The sequence below is a fragment of the Lonchura striata genome, chromosome 11, assembly GCF_046129695.1.
Source record: "Lonchura striata isolate bLonStr1 chromosome 11, bLonStr1.mat, whole genome shotgun sequence".
NCBI classification, from domain to species: domain Eukaryota; kingdom Metazoa; phylum Chordata; class Aves; order Passeriformes; family Estrildidae; genus Lonchura; species Lonchura striata.
Window position 1 is genome coordinate 21,973,340 of NC_134613.1, and position 27,638 is coordinate 22,000,977.

Genomic DNA, 27,638 nt, shown 5'->3' on the forward strand with positions numbered 1-27,638 from the left:
AGCGTTCGGACAACGCTCTCAGGCACAAGGTGGAATTATCGGGGTGTGCTGCGCAGGGCAGGACACCCCAATAACAGGTTGAACTCATCGATCCTTTTGAGTCCCTTCCAACTCAGGCTCGCCGAAACAATTCTATGATTTTATGAGCACGGCGGCGCCGCCTCAGCGCTGAGGGCGGCCCCGGCGCGGGGCGGGTCCCGGCGCGTCATCGCCGCGCGCGGCCGCAGCCCCGCCATGCGGGCCCGGGTGCTGCGCGCCTGCCGCGACGGCGTGAGGGCGGCGGGGCCGCCGTGGCGCGTCCTGTTCTTCGGCACCGACCGCTTCGCCGTGACCACCCTGCGCGCCCTGTGGGCCGCCGGGTACCGCCCGGGCGCCGGGGAGAGGGGGCAGAGGGGACGCGGGAGGCGGGGACGTGAGGGAGGAGCCTGAGGGAGGAGATGGACTCTGAGGGGCGCGATGGACCCTGAGGGGGGAGATGGACCCTGAAGGACGCGATGGACCCTGAGGGGGGAGATGGACTCTGAGGGGCACGATGGACTCTGAGGGGGGAGATGGACCCTGAAGGACGCGATGGACCCTGAGGGGGGAGATGGACTCTGAGGGGCACGATGGACTCTGAGGGGGGAGATGGACCCTGAGGGGGGAGATGGACCCTGAGGGGGGAGATGGACCCTGAGGGGCGTGATGGACTCTGAGGGGGAGATGGACCCTGAGGGGGGAGATGGACCCTGAGGGGCGTGATGGACTCTGAGAGGGAGATGGACCCTGAGGGCCCCGATGGACTCTGAGGGGGAGATTTACTCTTGAGAGGCGCGGAGCCTGAGGGGACACAGCAGGGGCTGGGGAGGGTGAGAGGGGGTGGGGACCGAGGGATGGGAGATGAGGGCCGGTGGTGAGGCTCAGAGGTTATTGAGGGATGAGGTGGAGTCGCGCGGGAGGGACCGTGGGTTGGGCAGGGAGGATGACAGAGAAAGGAGCGGGAAGGAGCCTGAGCTTGGGACAGGGACCGGGATTACAGAGACTGTGGGGATTGGCACAGGGGCACAGCGAGGGTGGAGGTGACCCAGCCCTCGCCTCAGTCTACCTGCTCTACGCCTTCAACACCTTGTCCACCCCAGGGAGCCCAGTGAGGACTCGCTGGTGTCCCGGCTGGAGGTGGTGACCCTGCCCTCCCGCCTGCCCTCCCACCTGCCCGTGAGGAGCTGTGCCAGGGAGCTCCAGCTGCCTGTGCACGAGTGGCCACACACGGGACCCGTGGGGCAGTTTGATGTGGGTGTGGTGGCCTCTTTTGGACGTCTTCTAAGCGAGGAGCTCATTCTCCAATTCCCATAGTAAGTGCGTGGACTGGACATCTGTCACTGCTTCATTAGCAAAGCTGCACTCTTGTTTTGAGGCAGCATCTGTGATGTGCAGTAGGTGAGGTCAGCTTCCCTGTGTTCATATACTTAGCCTAAGCCCTATTGCTGTCATTTTGAAATTCAGTGTTCTTTGACACATGCGTGTAAATTTATGCAAATATTCAGCAGAATATTTGCCTTTATTCCTCACATCTCTTTCTGTGTTCGCTGAGAAACTGAAGTCTATATGGTGTGAATTTTCCTTCAAGTGCATATTTAAGCCAGTAACACATGAGAACGTATGTATGTGCAGATAGTAGTTTCACTGTAATATATATTGTACTCCATTTAGGTATGTTTCAGGTACCATTCCTGTTCTAACTTGTGAATATTTCATTCCAGTGGCGTGCTGAATGTCCATCCCAGCTGTCTCCCACGATGGCGTGGTCCTGCACCCATAGTCCACACAGTGCTTCACGATGATAAGGTGACAGGGGTGACAATCATGGAAATAAGGCCAAAAAGGTAGGTTTGGTGTGCCTGGCAGATGACTCATTGCTGTTGCCTCTCAGGGCTTTAAATAATTACTGCTGAAGTAATAATTTAACTCATTCTACATAACCACAATTTTTTAAATATATGTGATTCATTTTAAAGTTTGAAACACTTAAAAATGTTCATCTAACTATATGAGATTTGCCACAATTACAGTATTTTAGTAAGTGTGTGGTTTGCACTCTGGGCCTGGTTTCTAATTGTTAGCATTACCACAGGGAACAGAGAGCAGTCACACAGTTTTATCAATAGGCTTGGTATGACAGGACAGAAAAGATCTGGTTTTCAGACTTCAGAGTCGTCTGTAATGTCCTGCAAGTGGACAGAAAACAAGAAATTGCCTGTCCAGGCATGGGGAAGGTGATATGTTTTAGTTTCAGCCCAAGCTCTGGCTTAAAATGCTTGTGAAAATACATTATTTTACTTTCCTTTCTTAGATGCTTGTCTAATAATAGATCTCAGGAAATTGTGAAGCAAATTTCATCTTAAGTATTTCAAGTTGTTTCTTCTTAGATCTCATGTTCTGAACTGTAAATTGTGTGTTCATATTAGTCTCAGCTTGCTGAAGCGAATCTTGCTGCCAAGATTAGTATTCTCTTCTTTGTGTTGTCTTGTGAACCAAACATTTGATAATGTGAAATGACATATGAAAAATAGTTTTAGAGGGGATAAAAAATGATAATTAGTAACTGAGCTAATGTATTGAATGCAGACTTTTGAACTGCTAATTAAGCTTCAGCTTCTCCAGTAAGGTTTGTTTTCTACCTTGCAGGTTTGATGTAGGTCCAATTATTAAGCAAGAAGAGGTTGCTGTTCCTCCCCGCTGTACAGCACAGGAGCTGGAAGGGATGTTGGCAAAGATGGGTGCGAGCATGGTAAAGTCCTGCCAGCTGTGTCACCTCTGACTGGTACTTTGCTTTGAACATGTGCAAACAGAATTCTTACTAATCTTGTTCTCAGCTGGCTTCAAATTTAGGAGGAGGATGATGTGAAACTTGGTGTTTGTGTGCACTTTGCCTTTTTGAGAGGAGAGCTCAGTGGTCTGTAATCAGGTGTCAGTGTCAATCCTGTATGTTGCTGTTGTGTTTCTATACAGTGAAGAACCCAAATGCTGTGGAAACAGTGCAGGCTCTTTCTTTTAAATGAATTTCTGCTTTTTTATTTTAATAGTCGGCTTTTGTCGTGTTCTGGGATTAATATCAGAGAAGTGATCATCCATTAAAAAAACCTTTGAGTTTTATAATTGTGATTCAGTGGGAACGAATATCTTTACTGTCTCTGTGTCAAGGATATGCATTTTCTGAATATACTGAGCCAATTTCCTGAAAGCTCACAGGACAGTTTCACTGTTGAAAAATTAGGTTTTACTATGTTTATTATTGCTTAAACTTATCTTGATTAATACTCTGTTCAAAATTTAATTTTGCAGCTGTTAGCAGTTTTGAAGAACTTACCTGAAAGTTTAAAAAATAAAAAAGAGCAGCCAAAAGAAGGAGTAACATTTGGTAGGTACACATTTTTTTCAGTGTGACTTGTTAATTTTTTCCTTTATCAGCAGGAAAATTAATGTTTCCTGCCATGCTGCATTGTGGTTTTTTTAGATTAGTTTCTCCATGTGCTCTCTTCACTACCTTCTCTGGCTTAAAAAAGTCACACAGGAGAAAAAATGCTTTAGAATTCTTCAGACTTACTGCATTTTTTTTTCAGTTACTTGTACAATATCAAAAATCACTGTTGATGTCACAAGATCTGAGTTTTTTATTCTTCATTGTTGTAATGCAGATAGAAGGGTTAGAACTGTACTTAAAAACATGATACAAGTTTGCAGTGCAATGGGTAAATAAAGAGAACAACTGAGAATAAAAAATAATCCAAATTTAGATGTTTATAAAATCTTTTCTCCAGTTTTTTTCTGAGGTACCTTGGCTGAATGATAGGCCCACACTTGGTCAGGAAAAAACGAAGTTTAAAACAGGATAAAGTAGTACAGCTGTTTGCTAAAAGACATAAAGCAAAATAAGAAGTCTTATAATTTTTTTTCCCCACAGCTCCGAAAATCTCTATAGCAAAGAGTTGTATAAAATGGGAAGAGCAAACAGCTGCACAAATAATTCAACTGCATCGTGCAATAGGAAGTATGGTGAGACTGGATTTTTTTGGAACTGTTTTTTGTCCTGTAGCATGGCTGAGTTTGGTGTAGATATTTTAACTAATCACTATACCTCAATTTTAGTTATTTTAGCCTCTGTAACCTTGCATGTGTTTTAAAATCCTGGTAGTTTGTCATTAGAGGTGGAATTTTCATGTACTTGATCCCAAATCAGCTCAAAAATTTTATATTTTATATTGTTTCCTTAGCTCTGAGATTTTCCCTGGTGTATTTGAGGAGGTTTGGAATGCTACAGTGACATCTCTGCATGGCAGTAAACAGTGCAGACATCCACAGTGAAGAGCTGCTGTAGCTAATTGTTTAACTAATTTCTGCATAGACTAATGGTTTAAGTTGAGGAAGACTCAGGAAAACTAAGTCTGATAAGAAAAATCTCCTATCTAGACATACAGCTAAATTTTCTCTTAATGTTAGTATCACAGGTATTTTGCTTGAGGAAAAAATAGCCTGGAAATGTGAAAATATTCTGAATGTGTCATCTGTTTCTGTTTCCAGTTTCCTTTGCAGACACTCTGGAAGGGTACTGCCATTAAACTCCTGGATTTTGTGGAAGTGGATAATATGCCTGGTTTTTCTGGTATTTACTCTTAAATTATTAAATTTTTTAAACCATTTTCTTTAAGAATCTGAGTGCAATGTGGGCCAAGGTGTATGACTGTGATCAGGGTTTAGTGAGTGTTCATGGATCAGATATGGAGTAGTGCCAGAGAATAATTCTGTTCTGATTGTTTCTGTTCATTTGGTTATAATAAAACACAGAATACAATAAAATATTTTTCAGCAAAATAGTGACTCAAGATGGTTATCATGCTTCAAAGGAACAGAAGTGGTTCAAAATTTTGTGTACTTTTTGGCATAAAAATGCAGGATGATCCTTCTTTGCTTTTAGATCAAATACAAAATGACTGTGAAGTTGTTCCTGGTTCAGTGCTGTTCCATAAAAAGTCCCAAACATTGATAGCTCGCTGCAAGGTAGGCTTTCTTTATTTGTTTAATATTCACTGCACTAAAGATGAGGTTTTTAGTATTTGTGTGGTGCATAACTTTTATCTTAATTGTCCATTATTAGTTTCTGTACTAGTTTAGATCAGCACCAGATGTTTTATTTGATACCTTAAAGTTTTAATTTCCATTAACAGGCTTTGCACATTTGCAAGCAAGAATTTGACTTGTAAGCCTGATGACATTGATTTAAATGTCTTCTGTAAGCCAGCCTATGGGAGCTAAAGATAGCTCTAAACATGAAGGAGCTTACTGCCTTTTTTTTTGTTGTTTTTTATATTTAGGAAGGCTGGGTTGGAATCAAAACAGTCATTTTAAAGAAGAAGCTTACAGCAGTTGACTTCTACAATGGATATATGCACTCTTGGTTCCAGCAGAATCCAAGAACAGTTCATCGGGAATGTAGATTTCAAACACTCAAACTTAGCATGGCAAAAAAGACTCTGAAAGAGAGGGGAACATTGGCACAGGATATAAAACCATAAATGTATTTTTCAATGTCTGTAAGTTAATATAAAATATTTCAAAGCCCACCTATAACATTGAACTTAATTAGGGGATTTCTTCCCATAGTGTTTGATCTTATTGTCACCCACATGTTTTCATGGTGGGTTCCTGAAGATACTTCTTCTCTTTCTTTGTTAAGGAGGAGAATCTCCATGAGTGCTGTAGATATTGAATAAATCCATTTCCACTGTTGAGAAATAAATTTATTTTTATACAACGTTTTTAGGGTGGTTTTTTTAGGACTTTGGTATAATCTTCTTCAGGCATAAGTTTTGGATAATTACTTTAATATGGAAATACTAAAATTCAGTGAGCTTTTTTAATGCTCACCAAGACTTAGACTGTCTAGTTTGATATTCTTGTGGATCCTAAAATTCTCTGTATCCCTGCATCGAGGTGAATAACTTAGCTAGGAACATAAAAGAACCTTTTCCTGTTCATCATGATTTTCTTTCTTCCCCTTTCTGTTTTCATGTCCTGGGATACATCCCATTTAAAATTTTTGTGCCCTCCATCCAGGAAATTTATGTTCTACTATTTCACTTTCTGATGTCAGAGGTTTTTACCTGATGAGGAGTTCTTAATCTAATCTAAGATTTTCCTCAACGTGTCTTTGCTTAGTTGCATATACAAGGAGTATTTGATGTCAAGAATCCCAAAACTTGTGTTTCTCACACTTTCTTGTCTTAGAAGAAGTAATGTAGCACTGAGTATAACAGCAGAGCAAAGACTGGCCATATTTTGGGAGCTGTTCTAATATTTACTAACTTTTCCTGCTTTTTCTGAGTTCTACTGAAGTAAAAGCAAAAAATCTAGAAAAATGTGTCATATCACAAGGATTAAAATGTTTCTGAAGAAGCATCTGTTAAAGCAGCTGCTGCAGTATTTTTCTTCTACTGCTGTTAGTCCATCAATTAATTACCTCTGACAGGTTTTCCAAAACACATGGTCCTCCAAGAAATCCAAGGCTATGAATCAGAGTCAAAAACTAGAAGCAAACAGCAAGGTGGAAGTCAGGCTCCTGTAGAGAATTCCTGTTGTTCCTGACCACAGACTCGGTGCAGTTTTGCTGCAGAAATTCTAAATCTGGCAAGTTTTCTTCCAAGAAAATGATGTATTTTTGTGTTTTGCTCCCTGCTACCTTTTGTAAGTGCAAGTTTTGGAGTCGCTTTGTTTTTATTCTGTTCAGATCAATCTGAAAACATTAGTAACAGCTTTATGCCAGTGGGAGGGTGGGTGGGTCAGTGAGTTTTCAGTGGTTTGTGGAGATAGCGGGTGGTTTGGAGAGTTTTCTGGGGTTTGCTACCTCACTATATGGCAAAACCCCACCACCACAATTTAGAGATAATTTTAAGCACTAACGGTAAAGAGTTATGGACTTAAGTGTTTTAGTTAACTGGGACTCAACAATTTCAGTGTTTCAGGATCCAACTTTTTAGATATTCCAGGTCCCTAGGCACTGGAAAATTAGTTCTTGTTCATTATAACTTGAGCAAAATGAGCAGTGCAGCATGACTCCCACAGAAAGAATACAGTCAAAAGTTCAGGCAGAAGAGTCCAAGTTAAAAGCTTTTAGATAATCAAACAGTTTAATCAATAGCTTCTTCCTAGCAGTGACATGAGGAAAACTCTTTTAACTCCTTTGTGTATCTTTCATCCTCAGTTTTAGGTCACGTCCGGTGTGAGACCTATTGCTGGCAGACAATAATCTGGCTCCCACTAAAGCATAAAGCAACAGGAAGCGTTTGCCTGTGTTTTTGGGGAGTTTGAGGTGGCCTGTGCCCAGAATCCCTGTAGATGGAGCTCGCTGCATCCCTTTTGGGTGAAAACCAAGGACAGCTGGACAAAAGTTGGTGAAAATCTGGTACAGAATGCCTTCAGTTAGTTGTTTAATAGTGAATAACGTCTAAACCATATTTCAGCCAGGATCCCATATACTTGTAACTTAATCTTTTGATCTGTGCAGAGTTTGTTATAAGGCTTCTTTTGCTTTTTGTGTGAGAGGTTATAAAAGATTAGACCATTCTGTGTTGTTTAACAGCTAATGTCCTAGCTCTGAATATGCACAACTTTACCCAAGCCATTTTATGGAGCAAAAGAAGGTAAGATTAATTTATTTTTTTTATCGAGAAAGTCTTTGGCATGCTATTTTTGGCATGGTAGAGAAGTTTTAAATGGAATTGGTGTTCCCCAGGCAGCTGTTAGCCAAAATGTCTCTTTGGAAACTTTGCTTTCACCTGGCTCTGCAGGGATTTAACTCAATAAGTAATGAAAATCTGATTATTTTTGCAGAACAGACAAAACAAAAATGGGGCATTCACTGATGAGGTGTGGAATAGCATGTCAGGGTTGACTCTGGAACACAGACAGTGATTCGATCCCCAGTACCATTAATGAGGTTGAGTACAGCTACCCTGGCCATTGGAACAGGATCTTAGCAAAATAAAACAGCTGTCCTTCTCTCAGAGGAGAGAGGGAAAGCAACAGAGGTATTCACAGACCCACTGTCCACTATGGCTCATTTTAACATCACTGGGACCAAATCACTGACAGAACTGCAAAATATTTGGGCACCAGAAGGGCTCTGGTGTGGGATAGGGGTGATTTCATAATGGATTTCAAATAAATGTTAGTAGAGGGAGTGATCCTTCCTAAGATGCTGGTGGCTCACAATTAGATGCATCTGTTTCATGTTCTGCAACCTTACTACTCCCCCTGCTTCCTAGGAAACCTCTTTATTTTTGTTTTATGAATACATTACAAATAAATAAAAAGTATGAGTGAGTAATCAGAGAAGTACTTGAGCCTTTTTATAAAGTTGTTTGCAAAATCCCCCAATAATTTGCTGGTTGAGGCCAGACAAGAATATCTCTCCTTTTGTTTATCCTATCTGTTAGCGTCGTGATAGCTTCTGGGAAGCAATAGTTTCCTTCAAAAACAGGAGGGATAGGTCACTGGATTTATCTGTGGACTGGAAACAAAGTGACCTTAATGGGAGATGCTTTGCCATTAGCCACAAACCTGCCGATGTTTAGGAGCCAGGTCTCCTTCAGCCTGTTCCTCAAGGTTGGTGGTCCAAAGGCTAAGGCCAAGGGAGGAGCTGAGTCCCAGCCTTCCCGCATTCCTCCAGCTGATGCTCTCTGTTATGTGGGAGTGTGTGTTGGGTTTCAGGCTGCAAAAGGGACACTGCCATACACCGACCATAAACAAGTTGGAGGAGTCAGAACTGACATTGAACTGTAGCATAAAATTTGTGTGAGTAGCAGATGCCAGGACCCTGCTGTACCTTTGCTCCTATATAAACTTTTCTTAATGTATTTGGGATGGTGGCTCATCAGTAACGGTGAAGTGTTAGCGCTGAGTGGTGGTTATGTCATGGTTGTTTTCTGTTGGTAGTGCTTAAGCACCCGTGTTTGAAACCTGTGTCTTGCTCTGCGTCCAGCACAGTCTGCCAGAAGCCTCCTGGGAGAGCTCAGGGACTCAGTGAGTGCACAGATTAGTTTGTTCCTCCAAGTCAGTGCTAAGCTGCAGAGGGGGACAGTTCGGGGAAACTTGGAGAGCTTCTGGCTGTTCCAGGCTGTAGGGCCGTGACTATTTCAGTGCTGTTAAACACACATTTCTCCCCAGAAGGAAGAGCCCTGTAGTCTGCTGTGTTTGACTGGCGAGCCCACATGCAGCACAGGGATCAGATCCTGAGCCTGCTTTCATCCATCTATCTCCTGGGTTAGTCTGTAGAAGTCATTTGTGTTACTTCACTCTCAAAGTGATGAAACTAAGTTTGGGATTTGGCTGTCTGTCTGCAGAGGAGGAGGGGAGCAGAGGGAAGAGACATTTCTCTGCGTAAGCCAAGAGCTCTGTGGGAAGGTCCAAGCTAATGCTCCCCACTGGCCGCCTTGGCTCCAGCTCCTGCCAAGCCCTTGCAGCAGACTAGACACAAAAGAAAACACACTGAGTCTAAATTCATTGGTATGAAGAGGATGTGCCAGAGTATTCCACAGCTCTTCCTTTTCTGCTTTTCTTTGATAACTGTCAATTTGCATTAAAAAGTGGATTTTTAAGGGTTTTTTTACCTGTTAAGGCATAATTCAGCCTGCCCTTTGTCAGACTGGAGAACAACCTTGCTAAACGCTATTGAAAGATTCCCTATGCCCTTGATGGGCAGTGGGTATGGCAGCATTGGCCTAGAACTGGCTTCTTATCCATAGTGGGGGGATTAGGTAGGAGAGGGAAACCCATGTTGGAGCATGTGTTTGAATTCCAGTTTGCAACCAATTGCACTGCCCACCTTTTTATGATTTCTCTTGGTGGGAGTTTTGGTGTCAGAGACTTGCTGGTTTGTCTGCACCCCAAAAGTTTATTGCCAGTATTTGCAATGTCTTCTGTGCTGTGAGGTCCTTGATTTCACTCTAGGAAGGGTGGGGAGTTGAAAGGACAATTTAACAGGTCACTTGGAGAGGGATCACTGACCCCTTCTGTGGTCTGCTGTGCCTTTAGCTAAGAGCACCTTGTTGCCAGCTGCTTATGCTCACTGCTGCTGAGTGTGGAGGGGAGCCCATCTTCTCCCTGTCTCCACCCAGCACTGGTGCATCAACATTGCCTGGTTGCTGACCATCATTAAAGCACAAATTCCCAGCTCTCTTTTCCCTCCATCTTGTGCCACTCCTTAATTCACCCCTGCCCAGACTTGCTGCTCTGATTCTCCCAGAACCATTGCTGACTTTCACATGTCAAGCTGCGGAGAGATTCCCTGACTGCAGCATGCCATGGCCAAACCCTGGAGCTGCAGGAGAGCCAGAGCATCCACAAATGCCCTCACCCATATCCAGGATCAGTCTCACCAATAAAGTTGTGACCTGTTTGTGAACAGAAAGATGAAATCCTGCAGATTATTCTTTGATCAGCTCTACATGTGATTTATTTACTTGGGCATTTCAAACACAAAAGTGACACACATTGTCAAAGTTACAAAATTACTTTTTTTATTAACCTACCCTATCATAGAGCATAGATTTTCTTGTCAAATAATGCAAGAAGCAAGAGCAAACTCTAGCTGTATCTACGTGGAGCCTACAAATCCACATGGCTTCTCTGTGTTGTTGAGCATGTGAGTTCTTAGAAATGCAGCTGCCAGTAGTTTAGCTTGAATACAGTAATTCTAAAACAAGCTAGAAATAAATAAAATACTTACATTTCAAGTACGAAACCTTGCAGTTGAATTCAGTATGAGGAAATCAGTTTATTCCTTTTCATGTTAACCAACTACTGTACAAGTACTTGGGCTGGCAAAGTCTGCAGATGCAGAACAGAAGAATGTTTTATGTACATCACTTAATTGAATTGTATTTAGTCTTCCCTTTAGGCTATCATGTGAAGCTGTTTAATGTCAGGCAGAAAGAAGATTTTTATGGATGCATTTAATAAGACACAAACTCACTACCTCTGCTGGCCCCCAGTTCTCGCCTTACGTCTTTCCTTTCTGGTGGGGGAAAAAAAAATGGCACCTTAATTATGTCTCATAAATAATGACACCTACCAGCTTTCAATTACGTTATTTAGCAGGTTGATGTTACTTTCAAATTATATTGAATTGAGCATGAGTGACTTTACCAATGCTCCTATACAGCTCTAGTAGGTGGGACGTTGACCTGTCATTGGGATCCTGGCTTGGTTGTTATGGCGGCTTGCTGGTGGCCTTCGATACACAGGGCTTTGCCCTGGCATAACCAGGATGGACTGCTGGCCCAAGTCCCCTGGAGACTGCCGGCTCGAGTCCCTTGGAGACTGCCGGACTGAGTCCCTTGGAGACTGCCAGCCCGAGTCCCTTGGAGACTGCTGACCCAAGTCTCCCGGAGACTGCCGGCCTGAGTCCCTTGGAGATTGCCGGCCCGAGTCCCTCGGAGGCTGCCGGCCCGATTCCCTGGGAGACTGCTGGCCCAAGTTCCTCTGAGACTGGAAGATGCTTTGCTCTGTTGTGCTTCTCTCTGAACAGGTGAAAGTCAACCCAACGCCGACATCGCTCTTCATGATTCTGGATGTGCCATCAGATGTGCCATCAAAACACCTCCCCAGGGCAATTTCCTTGGCGATCCTTGGGTCTTGATCAGTGACTGTGTAGATGCCGTAGTTGTGTCCCAGCGGGTCAAGAGGTGCCAGCATTGTGTACTCACTGGTGTCATTGTTGGTGGCCATGGGGAGGTGGTTCACCAGGTACTCGTGGAGCATGCTGTTGACGCTCACTCGACGGCAGTTACCTTGTGGGATCACTTTGACGAGCGTGCGATCCACACGGTCCTGGTCGAAGAGCATTCCGCTGCACTTGAACTCCAGGCAGGCTGCTGACACGTCCCGCTGCTGGGGGTCACGGATGCTGCGCACGTCCCTGATGCCGTAGAGCTTGCCGATGGTGCGTGGGTGTGTCCCACCCATGTTACGAGATCTTACATTCACTTCTTGGGGTCCATTTATTTTTACTTTAATGTAGCAGGCTCTGAATTCCATGGGCTTGGGCCACCATGCCAGGTAGTCATCGGTCCAACTCATGAGGTCATCTTCACTGAAGGGAACAGTGTTGTAGTCATACCGGTCTCCTTCTATCCTGTAAAACCTGAAGTGAGCAGCAGTGTATGGAGCTTCCTCACATTCACTGAGGTTTTCATAGGCATAAATAGGGCCATTGTTCTCTTCTGGTGAATTAGGGCTTGGCTTGGCCATGTTAATGCTGAATGCTGTTTTCTTGATGTTGGAGTCCTCATGGTCTGTTCTCCTGTAGTTAAGCTTGTTGAGGTATGGCTGTGGGACCCCAATAGCAGTAGGGTTGAGTTTGGGAGCAGAGGGCACAGCTTCGAGCTCTTCACCTCCCATGCTTGCTAAGATATAAGCTCCATAGGCTTCAGGGTTTTGTTCATCGCAGAAGGCAGGCACACAGGCACCATTGGGACCAGTGACTACACTGTCAAAACGGCCCCATGCTCTGGGGTTGGAGGAGAACCCTGGTTCTGGCTCCATGTTTATAATAGAAATCACAACCCCTTGGATCTGCTCGCTTTGCAGAAATCGCTCGCTTCTGTAGGCTCGGACTTTGACGTAGCACCGTCTGCTCTCAGGGACATCCAGGTTGAAAAGACGCCTCTCTTTGATCTCCATGTTCCCAACCAAAAAGGTTCTCTCCTCCCTTTTGCGCCGTGTGCTTCTCTCGAGGTTAAAGTCCCCTTCTTCCTCCCATAACCCTGTCTCTGGGTTCAGGGACCAAAGCTTCATCTCTTGCACATGCTCTGGCATCTTGACCTGAGCAGCATCCAAATGAACCTTCACCTTTTCTGCATTGAGGGACTCAGTGCCCTGTTCATCCGTGAAGTCCACAGAAAACATGCCATAAGTGCGGAGTGGAAATACATCTCCTTCCTCATCTACAAAGTTCAGGTCACTTTGTGTCACAGGGGCTGTGGAGATGTTTCTTGGGTCCAGAAATGTCACGCTGGCTTTCACTTTGCCACTGTATACCTCTCCATTTTTCCTATAAAATGCATTGGGAGGAATTTCTAATTCAGCAATTGGATCATCTTCTTCCATTTCCCCCAAAGAAATCATGTTGGTTTCGGTTGATTCCAATGTAACAGGGGCTTTCTTTCTTAGTAGCTTGATGTCATGAAATACAGCACCTCCATTTTCTTTGAAGGGTAGAACTTTTGTTGTGTTCACAAACTTCTGCAGCCGGTCCACGAAAGTTAGAACCAGTCTCTCCATATCTGCTGGGACGTGGATGGAGAAGGTTCCTTTGTAGCCAGTCATGCTCACTCTCTTGTTCCCCATGTAGATGTGGCCAAACCTCAGTGGCTCACCATTATCTGCTGCTGTGGCTCTGCCTCGAACCAATATTTTAGTCTCAGTGCATATTTTGCAACCACATTCAACAATGACTTTAGTGGGGAGCGTGTAGCCATCGCAGGAGATGTCCCTGGTTTCCATCTTGGATACCCCACAGCAGTAGGAGACATTGTCCTTACACCTAAGTCCCTTATCCAGCTTCCCCACACAGGTCTTTGCTGGGCACTTGCCCACGTCGTAATAGAAGGAGTTTGTTGTTTTTTGGAAGCAATCGTGAGGAAGTCGGATGAGGTGGCTTTGGGGTTGGGAATCACAGGCTGCCTCTTGTCTTCCTGTTGAATAGATTTCTTAATGAGCAGCATGAAATAATTGTACAGTTATTGCTATGTTGTCTGAAACCTCCGAGCTAAACATTGCTCCTAAAAGTAGTGAGGTTTTCGCAGGAGTGGTGAGCTGGTTAGCTCATTTCAGTGAAGCAAGTAGCTCAGCTTTAGCTTTAGGACCCTGATTAAGAGCTGCTTGCAGGATCCTCCCTGCTCCTGCTTATCCACTATGGTCATCCAGCCCACCCTCAGCTAGATGCTCTGCTACTGCCTGGCTTTTTGACTATGGCAAGACTATGTCCCAAGACTTTAAAGACAACCCTAAACAAGCAGAAATACTCCCATGTCAGGCAGCAAGTCAGTGAGAAATCTCCTGACAGCAGCAGGTTGAGGTTGATAGGCCACCTGCAATCCAGAGCTCTCGTTTGTAGGGAGCATCTGGTTCATAACCAGCTCACTAAAGCTTGTCTGCAAACAGATGAATAACATAAACCTCAAGAATTTTTCCTGTGACTTTCCTTTACCAGATGTATAACAGTTTCTGGTTCCTGCACACCAACACCTCCCCAGTTACTTGGAGAACATCAGGCACATTTTCTCTTACCTATGACAGCCAGCTTGGCAACCTGGGACTTTGCTGACCCCCCAGCACTGCTGGCCTTGCAGAAATACTCTCCTGACTGCTCTCTCTTCAGGTTCTTCAGAATCAGGTTGTTTTTATATTTGTACAAGGAGGGATCCAGCAGTGAGCCATTGTGGTACCTGCCAGGAACAGTTAAGGGACAGAGACTCACCATCTGGCTGGAGCACAGCAATGGCCTAATCCTGCATCCTACTATGTGGATTTTGCCAGATTTCCTGCCCCTGTTTCCCTGAAGTTTTAGTTTGGTTAAGTGGCATCACCTAAACATTTTTCCCCTATTCCAGGCAGTACTGTGATGTGGCTGCTGGACAGCTTGCAGGCAGACAGAGCTGCCAGTTGTGTCTGATGAGGTTTTTTAACTCTTTGTGTATTTTTCCAGTGAATCCTTCAGCAGATGACACTGCTGTGCCATCTTGAGGAAGCCATCGCTTGCAGCCATCAGTTCTCAGCGCATTTAACTGTTTTATAACTAAGCCCCCATTTATGGAGATGGTAAGGAGATAAAACTGGCATCCTTGGGACAGCTAAGACTTCTGGCAGATCAAATTCAAGCTCCTTACCAGAGGTAGCGGTCAGGAGCTGGGCTCCCTCGGGCATCGCAGCAGAGTGACACGCTCTGTCCCACTCTCCTGGCTTTGTCCTCAGGGCTCCTGAAAACATAGGGTTTGCCTGCAGGAGAAGGAAAAGGCCATCTCATTACTTTTCCTCTCATAAAACCACAGTTTATTTCTGATGTCTGCATAAAGCTTCTTAGACCCCCCCCTCTTTGGGGCTACCTGATCGGTGCAGCTGCACTTGGATTGCCAGGTTTCTCCGGTTGCTCTCAGGCACGGTGACAGTTGCTGTTGCATATTTGGCTTTCTTTATTTTAAGGGTGTTTTTCCCATCAGGACAAACCCCTGGGATCCTAAACATGCCTCTGTTATCAGCCATTGTCAACAGCTTGAGTTTCTTGGCTTGCAGGTAGACCCGAGCATCAGCAGCAGGTGACCCATCCTCAAGAGACACCTTCCCGTGCAGGGTGGCATCCTCACACATGCAAGTGTCACAGTCGGCGTTGACATGGCCCATGGGACAGGTGATGTTGCAGGCTGGAGGAAAAGCAGACAGGTCAAAAAATAGCCACAAGTCCCCACAACACTCACAGCATGTTCTTGCATCTGCTTTTCATTTAGATGCAATAAGGCAAATACTGCATAAGGAGTAAATTGTATCCAAAACATATTTTTCCTGATTACCCACAGCTGTGCATTAGAAAGTCAGGGCGATGTCATTTTGAACCTGACAATTAGTAGAAAGCAGCCACGTGGATATAATTACAGCTAGGAACTGTTATTTACCTTCCCCAAAGGGCTGAATTTCAGGGGAATTTGATTAGCATGTGAGCTCTTAGCTCAACCCTGGCAAAATTACAAATTCAATGTCATAAAATTTCTAGGTTTCTGTTACCAGTGCATGCCCAGAAGTTTTGACTTTGGTCTGTCCCAAAAGCTGTCTCCCCTTTTTCAATGGTATCCTGGCTTGGGCAGGATGTGGGGTAATTTCCAAGTTAGCATTACCAATGGGTTTAACATTTGGGCTCACAAATACTATTCTGTTCTCATTTACCTAGAGTGATTAATCCTAAATAATAATCTGTCTTTTCTCAAGACTTAGGCCATTCCTTTTACAATCACAGAGCATCACTGTACAGGAGCTATCTGATATTTCAAAGATGAAAATAAATGTAAGAAATCAGGGAAAACCTGAAACAACTTTTCTGCACAAAATGTATTTTCAGATTTTTTTCAGAATTATTTGGTTAAAAGGGGATTACAAGAATAATATAATTAATTACAAGCCCCTTCAGCAGTGACTATGGCAATTTGATATTCCCAAATCATCTCTTTCCTGGAGGTTTTATGGAGGCAGCTGTCTGCAGTCACTGACTCCACCTTGAGTGCTGCTGTTATAAAAAGATTAATGAGGTTTTTTTTCTATATCCCCAAGATATTGTGAATCCCTGTTATCTTTCTGTTTGTTTATAAACTCGCCCTCCTCTGCTCTTTGTGATCTCCAGCCCTGCTTGGGAATCACTAAATTCTGTCAAAGGAGAGAAAGACGATAAAATGACAGCAAAGGGAGTTCAACACCTGGGCAGTGGTAAGACCACGACATCTTCCCCTGCCCATAAGTGAGTTTATAGGAGCACCTGAGCAAACATGTCCAATGCAGAGCCGCCCTTCCTCAGTTGCTTCATTACAGTGCACGCCCCAGAGGCTCTCAGCTAGGCAGGATCTGGTACGCTTCTGCACCCCGGTTTGGCCACACTTTGCTGAGCACTCGCTCCATTTTGACCATGGAGACAAAAACCTTTTTGAATCTTGCACCAGTGGACCTTGAATAACATCAGTGATGTGTTACTGAGACGCACATTACACATACAGCTGCCCAAAAACGGCCAGTTGGGTTTTAGCAGCTTCTATAGAGCTCAGACTATACATTTGGATATTACGTACCACATGGATTAAACAAAGTCAAAGCATGTTCAGGGAGCTGGAAATTAAAGCATGAGAAGGCGTCTGAAGGCTTCTGACTTAATTCCTCTCAGGCTGCCAAATTCAGGATGATTAAGATAAACCCAAGGGGAGCAAAGTGCAGGCAGCTCATGCTTAGTGTTGAATAACTTTGGCTTAAGGAAATCAAACACACATTCTCATTTAAATGTTGTTTGCGGGGCAATGCTTGTCTGTTTCAAATGTGGTAAATAGTTTAAATAAAAGCTAGAATGGTTAAATAGTTACCAAAAAAGGGTAAAATTGTTGGTATGATCATGTTAAATGTCTTTAACCAAATTTCAACATATGTTTTCTATAGGGGCAGTGTGTGTCCTATTGTGAGCACCATTTTTACTGAGTGCAAACCAGAAGCTTAAGATGCTACCAAGCATGTTGAACATGTCAGGAGCCAGCTGATTGGTAAAACAGAAAATTTGCAAAACACATTGGGAGTTTAATATGAGGTTATATTTTTAAAGTATTTTCTTTAATCGGGCTACTAGATGTTATTAATTTAAGCTACTTTGAATGGATGAGATCCACTCCAAGTCTGTGGTTTGGGCTTTTAAAAAAATGACAGTGTTCTAATAATGTTTATGAGGATGGACTAGTGACTAAAGTTTCTAAAAATGAAGTTTCTTGGAGACGTGTGCTATGTCATCTCCCATACCTATTCTTCCACCCAACTTGTAATAGAGCAGGTTGATTTGTTTCCTAGAAAGGCAGACAGGCACAGGGCTGGACTGTTCAAATTGTGAATGGGTGGTTGAAACCAATCCTGGCTCATAAAAGCAGGTGGGTGGGAAAGACCCTTGAAATGAGAGCAGATATGGAAGTGTCATGTCTGGCTTGGAGCGACCACTTGGCGTAAATGGGCAGGGTTTTAATCTGTTGGCACATCAGCATCTCTAGTTCAGCATCCCAAGTAGTGGGATCCATGACTTATTATTTAGTAATTTGAGGCATGCAGGAGGAGGTGGGCTTGGGGATGAGGTCACATCCTATGGGTAAATGCCTATTTTTGCTTGCCCCAAGCAAAAACTGGATGTGCAACAAATTAAAGTGGGATCTCAGCAAGATCCTAAGCTTGTTTGGGATCAGCTGCTTTAATCTGCAGGGCTGGTGATTATAGAAAATGAACAGGGGAATCCTGTGGAGGAAAATGGCATTATATGGCTCCAGGTAGCATTTTGACAGCAGAAAAAGCAGAACGTGGAGGATGAGGGAGAAGCTGAGGGATCGAGCATTGGTGGGACATGGAAAAGGACAGGGCTGCCCCGTGGCACTGGCTGGCAGGAACGTACTGCGTCTGACGTAGGTGAAGGTTGGGTCTCCCCGGCGAGAGCTGCTCCTTGTACCTGTGGGCAGAGGGGAGATTCAGGCAGGGTTTGCCAGCCAGGGAGCCAGCCCCAGTATCACTGCCTTGTGCCATCCACTTTCAAGGGGAAACTATTTTACCCGTGGTTCTCAAAAAAATACCCCTCAGTAAGTGGAGGGGACCTCTCAGTGCTTTGATTCTTCTCAGTGGCTAAGAGGGCTGCTGGGAGCTGGGGAAAAGGCTGGGAAAATCCACAAATCCTTCAGCATGGCCAGCCCTTTCAGTGCTTGCTGGAATTTAAATTCTAAGCCCTGGACAGTGAAGATGAGAGGTCAGGGCATTTCCTGGGGATTAATGAGCAGAGTGGTCTCTGCAGGTTAATTAATTCCCCACAGACTTTAATTCTGAAGGAATGGTGTCACAAACTGCCCAGGGTGTGGGGCAGGCTGGGCAGGGTAAAGGCAGGTCAGAGCATGTGCTGGCCCATCCCTGGGCTCTTCTCACCCTCCCAGCCCGCGCGTGCCTCCCGCAGGAGCTGGGGCTGTGGTCACACGTTGACCTTCCCTTTTCCAGGAGAGGAGCCAACAGCATTTGTCAGTGATAGCCAAAACCCTACAGGAGGTCGTGGATGATTAACATTTATTCCATTGCCTAAATAATAGAATCATAGAATGATTCTAACCCTTAATGTCCTCTTCTACTCAAATAATACTGGTGAGTTGTAAGTTGTTGGGAAAATTGTCCAGTAAGGAAAATCCACCCAAGGTGGGAATTAACTTACTCTCCAAGCTGAGCATTACCAGCGGGCTGAAGGTTCTCTGTCCTATCTGGACCCTGGTGAGGGCTGGTTTCAGAATCCTTTGTCCTAAGGGTCAGTGAATGAAAGAATAAATTAGATTCAAGGAATTTGACATCCTTAGGCTCAATATTACAGCTTTCCCATTGGACTGTGGCTGGTTAGAGCTCCTGTAGGATGCAGTGCAGGAGATGCCAAGAGAAGGACACAATGGATATGTCCCACAGCATCACTGCAGCTCAAGTATGATACAAGTTTTCTATTTCTCTTTATCACCCAAGAAAAACTTTTTTATATTTTCTGTATTGGAGCAGCTCAGACCAACTCATCTTTTTATAGCTGGAGAGATAAAATATGTCCTTCCTGTCCATGTGCAAGGAAATATTAATCCAAGGTGGATTAATATTTGTTGTTTCTATGGGACAGGAGCTGGTTTCTGAACTTGCTGGCCACCTGCGTGCCTGATGGGAGCTGATGGCCGTGGCTGGTTCCTGGTTTGCTTGCTGGGAACAGTCCCATATAAACTGGAGAGCTGTGCCTCAGCACCAGCTCTCCCCTGTGCCCAACTCTGCCCCTGTGCTCTTCTGGGTGCAGACTAGACACTGGGATCTCAGAGACAGCAGGCAGGGATGGTCCTAGCATGACCAGTGGGCCGGGGAGCTCATCCCTGGTCAACCAGAGGCTTATTGACTCTCAGACAGGCTTTGCTCGAACTCTGGGGGCTGGATGGGAGCCAGTCCTTGTGTGGGAGTTGTCTGGCCGGGCAAGCGCCGCAGTGACCCAGACCAGCACCCGGCATCGATGTCGGGCTGTGTCTGCTGGCTCAGCAGCTGCCAACGGACGTGCCTGCACTGGCACGGGCAGGGGACAGCACAGTGACCAGAATGGAAACGTTTAACCTTCACCTAAAACAGAAGTGGCACCCCAGAGGAGGAGGAGGATCCAGCCTTTCATGGTGACCATCGCTGTCTCCAGAGGTGACCAGGGGATTCCTGGAGTTTCTGCAGCCGTCCCACGCCTTCCCCAGTCCTGCAGAGACAAACCCGACCGTGTCAAAGCTCACCCAGATCCTGCTGCTTTTGGGGAGCTTCTCCCAGGCTGAGCCACTCCAAAACATGACACAGGGGCATTTATATCCCCTGTTCACCCATCCCCAGCAGCTCTTCATTTACTCCCCCAGGGGGAAGCAGCAGGGGCTCCACATCTGTGCTCGCATTCCCCCTGCTTCTCATCTGTGCCCAAATCTGAGCCCAAATCTATTCTGCAGAATACTACATTGTAACAGAATCTCCTTAACGTGCCTTGGAACAGCTTAAATACTTCTGCAGGGATCTCTCACAACCCACGCAGCTCTGCAGGTCCCCCAGCACCTAGCTCTTCTCCCCACAGGAGCAAGGACAGCCCCATGCCTCCATCCCTCTGCCTGCAAACTGGGCATAGTGTGAGCATCTTATCCCAGTACATCCCAGAGTGTGAGGAGAGGGAGGGCTCTGGAGCACTTCTGAAAACAGAAAAACCCATGTGCAAGCCAAGTCTTTCCTGCAAATGTAGCAAGAAGCTCAATATTTTCTTTTTCCTGCAGGCATGGATGTGGGACTGAGGCTTTGTGTCACTCTTCACCAGCTCAGCCACTTCAGATTTTGTTTTCAGTGAGTACCTTTGCCCTAGAGCATCAAGCATTTAGGTATTTAATTTCTGAAAGTACTTGTGGAGTTGATGCTATCCCTAGTGACCATCAGCTGGAATTCCAGGTGCTTTATTTTATGCACCCAAAATTAATGAACTGGGAGGAGGGAAGAGTATTACCCCAGCTGTTTGGTGCTTCAGTTTACCCATAAAATGGGGCTGACAAAGAGCAGTCACTGGCGAGAACACTTTGTTATTTGTAAGTGGTACTAACCATCCCCTCTGAGACCAGGGAATGTGGGACTAGGAAATACTTTGATTATGGCTCAGCAAATCCCAGTCAAGCAAAAATAACAAGCAACACATGAGCGGTATTTTGTGGGCTTACGGTGGGGTTGTGAACTCGCAGCCAGACAATAACCAGGAAAAAATTAACCCTGTTTCCTACTTGGCAACTATTTTTGGATCTGACTGCAACTTGTTCAGCACTGGGTTTGGTATTGGGATACATGCCTCTGTACCCAGACACGCGATGCTAGGAAAGGGGGGTTCCGGCGGCCGGATCTTGCAGCAGGGAAGGTTTGGAGCTGCCTGTGTCCCCTGTCTGGCAGGGGGCTGTGCGAGCCAGCGCTGGATAGAGCCGCGGGAGATGAAATCGCCCCACTTGAGCAAAGCCCCTCAGACCCCCGCTCCAGCTGTCCCACAGCCCTTCTTCCCCAAGCCCACTAGCTGGGACGAGGAACGGAGGAGCGGGACGCAGGGAACCGCATCCCCATCGATGTTTTCCAGCCTCTGTGCCGTCATCTGCCCATTAGTTAATTTCCACCTCACCTTAAATCACAGCCGCTCTTAATTACGCCGCCTTAACACAACAGAATTCTATAACCACTATCTGCCGCAGATAGGAAAAAAAGCAGGATTGAGTTGGGTTTTTTCCTCTTACCTAAAAATCCATAAAAGCCCCACTTAAGGCGAGTCCCGTCTTCCCGCCGCGGAGCCGCCAGCCGAGCTGAGATCCGCGGGCGAGACGAGGGCTTTTCAGCTGCGTGTTCAGGGATTTGCAGCCGGTAGGGAAGAAGAGAGAACTGCGGCTTACCGAAACCTCCCCTGCGCCGAGCGGAGCCGGGCTGTGTGCGAGCCTCCCGCCGCCGAGGCGGCGAGGTCGCTTATATAGCCCGGCGTGTAGCTTAGGGGATGGCAGCGAGCCACCGGCCGCGAGCACAAACAGATCGGACGCGCGAGGAAACCGCAGCCTGAATAATCCCTTAATAAGGTGATGGTAAACAGAAACCTGTGGCGATGCCACGGCGTGGCGGCTGCTGCTGGTGGTGGGACAGGGCACGGTGTGGGTACCACGTCCTGGTGTGGGCACCACATCCCAGCACAGCATCGTCACTGTTAGGGGTTCAGCCAGGGTCTGGATCTGAAATAGATGCTGCTGAGTGTTGAAGGTGGAGATACAGCGAACAGGCAATGAGTTTTGGGGATGCTTTTTCGGCTTTACCCGGTTTGGGACAAACGTGGTGCCCACCCAGCAGTGCACGTGGATTTGCCCCATTTTGCAGGTGTGGGCTCAGCTGAGCACTGTTCCCTGCACTGCCTGTCCACCTCTGCCCCTGTGCTATGGGCAGAGGTCAGATGAGGATGCTGTGGGGATGTGAGGATGTGGGACAAAGCCAGTGGGATTGGTTTGAGCACCCGTGGTAGCTCATAGCTGCAGAGGCAGGACCGTTGTAAATAAATGTGACTGCATCTTGAACCGTGGGGAGATCTAGCAACGACCCTCACCAGAGTTTCCTGCTTGCCCCAGTCTGGCTTCAGCCTTCCAGGCTTTCCCCCCCTCTGCAGCCACATTTTTCTCATATAACTTGTGGCAAATGGTCTGTGGACATAGGGCTCCTGGGTGTTGACAAGGCATGTGGCCTTGTGCAAGTGACTGCCACCCATGCATGCAGCCCTGGCGCCACTGGACTGTGCAGATGGTTGCTGCAGGAATGTGGTGTGAAAGCACGTGCTGTAGGAGCAACCCCCAACAGAAGGGGATGGGTGTTGGGGCAGCCAGTGGGGGGTCAGTAGCGTCCCAAGCCACCTCCCAGTAATCCTTGTCAGCCCTGCTGCCAGAGGGAGTGGTGCAGGAGGAACACAGATCAAGATGTCACATAAAAAATAGTCAGTGATGACCTACACTGGCTCCTGTTTATGTTTACGAGGGAAAAGGAAAAAACACCTGAGATCTGCCAAAAATGGTAGAATGTTTATCTGGTGGGCAAGGAGTGCACAGTGAGCTGGAAGCTGCAGACCTCTGACATAAACATGGAGATAATCTCTGTTTCCCCTCTGTGATGAAGATGAGATGTGGGAAAGGTGCTGTGGCAGAGCAAGGAATTTGTCTTCCCCAGATGGAACCTACCTCCCACCATGGCTGACCCACACTAAGCACAGCACCAGTGCCTTGGCAAGACATCTCCAGTCCCACTGGCTGCTTGCCCACATCCTAGCATCAATTCCTGTGGGTCGCACTGCTGGGTAAGGAAATGTGCTGTTCTACAAAGGGAATAAACTATTATTCCTTACATTATGGAAGTGGGATGGTAGTTCTAACCCAGTGCAGGTGCAGGCATTTCTGCAGGGGATTTTGCAGCCTCCTCAGCATGTCTGTTTTCTCTCTAGCATGTCTCCTTCAAGACAAGCTCTGGAGACATGTGTGTGGCTTTAGGAGCACGTTTGGGACATGTGAGTTCATGCAAACCCCAAGTCTCTAGAACAATTCATTGCACAGTTTCTCTTGGCTTGACCATCCCTTGCTGCAGCTCTGACATGTGGCTGACCTTGGAGGGAACAGCATGAGAAGAGCCACAGATGCTCCCAATGCTGAGCACCACCAGCTCTGGGAGAGGTTTTCCAGCTGCCTGGAGGTGAACAATGCCCCAACCCATGGGGTGGAGAGGACAAGTCAGGGGCTGCCCCATGTCTGGCGTATTCTGCAGGGCTGTAGTACCTGTGGTCAGTGACAAGGACACATCCCAGACCAAACTGCTCCTGTCTTTCTGCCCATAACCAGTGGCTTCAGCTGCCTAAGGCTGCTCCTTCCCATCAGAAAGCAGCAGATCCACAGCCTCTTGGACTCATTCCCCTTCTGGATTAATGCTGGGGAGCCTACCCAAATCTCATAGTTTTTTTCCATGGTTTCATCACTGATGTGTAATTACAAAGCTATAAGGTATTTATGTGAATACTGCCATGCTTAATGCTGAGGCTGGGGCAGTGTCAGGGGAATGTGACAGCAGATGGTGCCAGCAGTATCTCCCTCCCCACACTTCTTTGTGGTTGTATCCATAACTTTTCTGATGTTCATCTAATAAATCCAGGGGAAAACTGGCTGATAATGCTCATCCTGGTTCTTCATGCCTCCCACCATTTCTAGTACAGAGTGGCTGTGTGGCCATCTCCAAAAGCCAACTGCACCATGCCAGAAGGATAGTAGGGTTGGAGGGGCTGTTCTCAGGGCTGCATGTGGAATTTACAGGCTGTGGGGTCTGCAAAATGCTCTGTGGGGCCCATAAATCCCCTTTTGGGCCAAGGCCATGCATAATTCCCTGCCGGCTGCCCTCGTCCTCCCTCCCTGTGCCCTCTCCACTCCGCCAAAGGGAGCTGACGGTTATTTTTCCCCTGCTGCATGTTTCTGGGCTTGCTTCTGTTTACGGAGATGGGAGTTAAAATAACTGATTGATGACTTTGTTCCATCCCAAACACTTTGGGGAAGTTTGCGTGGTTTAGAAGGGAGAGTTGGGAGCTGGGATTTCATTAAGCACTTGGCTCCCAGCACTTCTCCAGCCATGCTCCAGGGGTGGCTAATGTTGTTTTTTTAAAATCCTGTTTTGCTATCCCAGGAGCCGGAGTGGCGATTTCCATGGTTTGTAGGAGAACTTGGAGATGTAGCAGGTCCCTGAGGTTCCCTCTGAGCTCTGAAACACTAGCAAACCTCAATATTGTTTCACTTAAGCCCCTCCTCCACCGCTTCATCAGCACAAAATTGCACTCCAGCTGCCTAAAATCTTTGGAAAAGAGCCAGAAAAATGAATTACTGGAATTTGTTTTCATTGTGTGGATGAGGATTTACAGGCTATGACTGGGAGAAAAGGAGCGAGTGGACCTATTTCCCCTCTGGAAGTATTTGCTTGGGAGCTAAAACTTCTATGGGGACTCAGTAATGTTCAGCTCCATAAACATCATTTATGGAACAAACACAAAAGGCAGCACACAGTGGGGACACCAGGAGAGCCAGGATCCAGGAAAAGACTGATTTTAGCTCTGGAGATCAGGAAGGATTTTTCTGCAGTGGTGAAAGAGCCAGGAATGAGGAGACGGTAAGTGTCTGTGCTGTTTGTGGGGTCTGTTCCACAGGGTAAGCCCTTAAATGTCTGCTGGCACCAGCACAACACAACTGACTCCTGACATGCAAAAGAGGGTGCCCTCTGTTCCATTATTCCATCTGTAAAGGAAAAGGGCTTTTGCTAGTGCTTTTGCAGGGCATGTTTGCTATTGGAGAGCCCAGGGACTGTCACCTTCCACCCTGCTGCACACACATAGACCCACGTATCCTGGGGAGGGATTCACTGCTCACTGTGATGTCCTGGACTGCAGAAGGGTCCCACTGGTATTTCCCTTCTAGGTGCCATGGCTATATCTACCATCTCTCCTTCCTGTCAGAGCTTGGAGAGGCAGAAACCATGATGCTGTGAGAGCACCAGAAGTGCCTCAATAGCGAATCCCTTTTTAATTAAGTGTCTGAGTTGGGGAAATTAAGATAAGAATACTGACTCATTTAGAAACTTTCTTTGAGATGGAGAAGGCCATTATTTTCAAGCTCTTCATGAATAATGGATATCCCAGCCTCTACCTGGAGCATTAACTGCTCAGGGACACTGACCGAGCAGCACCATGGTGTGGGGAACATCCTGCCCACAGATGTGGCAGGGCCTGAGCTATTGCACAACCTCTGATCAATGATGTAAAAGCGGTCACAGGATGGGAACAGGCGTGATGGGAATGTGGCCAGGTCCAAGCCAGGACAGCACCTCAATGGGGACATTTACACTGCAAAGGAAGGGCAGGAGCTGAGCTCCAACCCACAGTCCACCAGCTGTTTGCTTTAGCTCTGGACAAGGTTGGATGGACAAAGACCATCCTGTGTCAAAGTCCATGTTGATTTGGGCAATTAATTGCTTCTGAAGAGCTCCTTGATTTATTGCTCCTGTTTATGGGTATTGGCTTTGGGCTGGGATGCAATCCAGGCAGTGCATCCATGTTAGCATGGGGAGCAGCCTCCCACACATGGGATGGCAATCCCTGGTCTCATTTGTGCCTTCCATATTCTTGCTATAAACCAAGTTGAAGTGGGCAGGTTTGCAGTGATTTACACCAGCAAAACGTCAGCCAGTTTTCCCTAAAAACCAGCAAAATCCTGCCTGATCCATGAATGTGCAGGGGCAGGCTTGGTTCTTCCGGTTTGTTTTTGTCCTATTTTGCAGGGATTGCACTGGCAGCACATTGGAGAGGTGTAGGCTGTGTAAGTCAGAACAGAGGCAACAGTGATGGCAGTGAAAGTGAAGCTTTGAGTTAAAAAGTATTGTTTAGTGTTCAGACAAGCCTCTACATGGAATGGACAGAGAGATGGAGCCCTGAGGGTAGTGGGCACTCCTTGTTGAACCATGTGGGAATTTCCATCAGGTTAATTTTTGCACTGAGCAATGTGGAGCCGTGCCTGGGCTGGGGTAATCAGGGTTGATCCACCCCCAGGTTTCAGCTCCAAAAGGGTTTTCCAGCATTCCCACTGGCAAAAGAGAGCATGGAAATGCCTCCCCTTCCTGGAGTGCCTGTGGTCATGGGGGCGACCGGAGATGTAAAATATCTCATGACCTCATGCTCTATGCCAAGGACATGCTTGGAAAAGCCGGTCTCTGCCGAGCTAATTCCAGCACTGCTGGGATTCCCCTTGGAATACGTGGCCAGATCAGCTTTCACTGGAGGGTAAATGTGTGTTTGCCGGGAGCACACCAGAGGGTTTGGTGGGGCCAAGAGCTGCTGAAGGAAGGCCTGGCAGCTCCTAGTGTGAGCCTCTTGTCCCATCTGAGACAAAAACTGCTGGGAGCAGATTGCAAAGGCAGCCTGGGAGATGAGCACTTCTGCAGAGAAACAGCAGGAGCAACTTGGATGTTGGCTTCCATAAACACCTCCCTGGGAAGCCAAATCTGGATGGGGGAGATGTCAGCACTGATACTCATCCTAAGGGATAGTCACTGGATTCCTGCAGCCCCATAGCTTGGCTCAGAGCAGATTTCTTGTAGGAGGGTAAAAGCAGGGTTGGGGAGATAAATTATACCCCTCTGTCTCATCAAATTCAGCATTGATGATGCCTCACCCCTGATCCTTTCCTAAAAGCATAGAGAAGGATCATGTGCTTGCATAACGTTCACCCAGGAGTATCTTTAAGCTTTGAAAACTGCTTGGAGATATGAAGCTCATGGAAAAGAGGAGTCAGGGGATGTGTTCACTGCTTTTTGCTCCTGAAAGCGCTGTGTAACTGCCAAGGGTCCCACAGGGATATCAGCTTTCCCCACATCTCACCTCTCCCCCACTGCAACAAAGGAGAGCAGCCCTTGAATTTGGCCAATGTTTGGGAAGGCGCATCCAAAGGGAGCACCAAAATATGGCCTTGGGATGCACAATCCTATTTGAGGGCTTGGAGGGAGGAGGATATTTGGAGCAACATGATGGACAGGTCCCACAGGGAATTTAAAAAGCAGAGGATAAAAGAGGGCACAGAAGGCAAAGGCAAGGAGAGCAACTAAACCCTGTCCCAAAACAAGGGCAAAATTGTTCACTTCCATGGTTAGTCACAACGAAAACATTGGCATTTCATAACTTCTTCCAGCTCAAAAAAAATACCCCGTTAGGGCAGTGAGAGCCCTGACTGGGTCAGTGCGTGCTGAAGCTGAAG

At 46.5% G+C, this 27,638-nt stretch overlaps 2 protein-coding genes across 5 annotated transcripts; one reads left to right on the plus strand and one right to left on the minus strand.

Moving 5' to 3' along the window:
* Positions 1 to 227: 227 nt before the first annotated feature.
* MTFMT (mitochondrial methionyl-tRNA formyltransferase) lies at positions 228 to 8,359 on the plus strand. Of its 2 annotated transcripts, XR_013340681.1 has the most exons (11): positions 228 to 359; positions 1,119 to 1,331; positions 1,740 to 1,862; positions 2,665 to 2,767; positions 3,322 to 3,397; positions 3,941 to 4,032; positions 4,558 to 4,639; positions 4,952 to 5,034; positions 5,349 to 5,567; positions 6,503 to 6,717; positions 7,235 to 8,359. XR_013340681.1 is itself a non-coding variant. In XM_021552562.2 (9 exons), exons 1-9 carry the CDS (start codon positions 235 to 237, stop codon positions 5,547 to 5,549), a joined length of 1,098 nt encoding a protein of 365 aa, XP_021408237.2. In that variant the 5' UTR covers positions 228 to 234; the 3' UTR covers positions 5,550 to 5,788. The 2 variants fall into 2 exon arrangements, 1 of the variants encoding a protein (XP_021408237.2); XM_021552562.2 differs by lacking the exons at positions 6,503 to 6,717; positions 7,235 to 8,359 and having other exon boundaries at positions 5,349 to 5,788.
* A 2,165-nt stretch (positions 8,360 to 10,524) lies between these two features.
* Positions 10,525 to 21,879, minus strand: CILP (cartilage intermediate layer protein). Of its 3 annotated transcripts, none has more exons than XM_077785940.1 (9): positions 21,582 to 21,879; positions 19,918 to 20,041; positions 18,998 to 19,081; positions 18,203 to 18,256; positions 16,553 to 16,738; positions 15,138 to 15,452; positions 14,922 to 15,030; positions 14,323 to 14,480; positions 10,525 to 13,727 (listed from the first exon to the last, which is right to left on the minus strand). In XM_077785940.1, the coding sequence occupies exons 2-9, from the start codon at positions 19,973 to 19,975 to the stop codon at positions 11,197 to 11,199; spliced, it is 3,495 nt and encodes a 1,164-aa protein (XP_077642066.1). In that variant the 5' UTR covers positions 19,976 to 20,041; positions 21,582 to 21,879; the 3' UTR covers positions 10,525 to 11,196. The 3 variants fall into 3 exon arrangements, with proteins under 3 accessions (XP_077642066.1, XP_021408282.2, XP_077642067.1); XM_021552607.2 differs by having other exon boundaries at positions 21,735 to 21,764; XM_077785941.1 differs by lacking the exon at positions 16,553 to 16,738.
* Between the last annotated feature and the right edge of the window lie 5,759 nt (positions 21,880 to 27,638).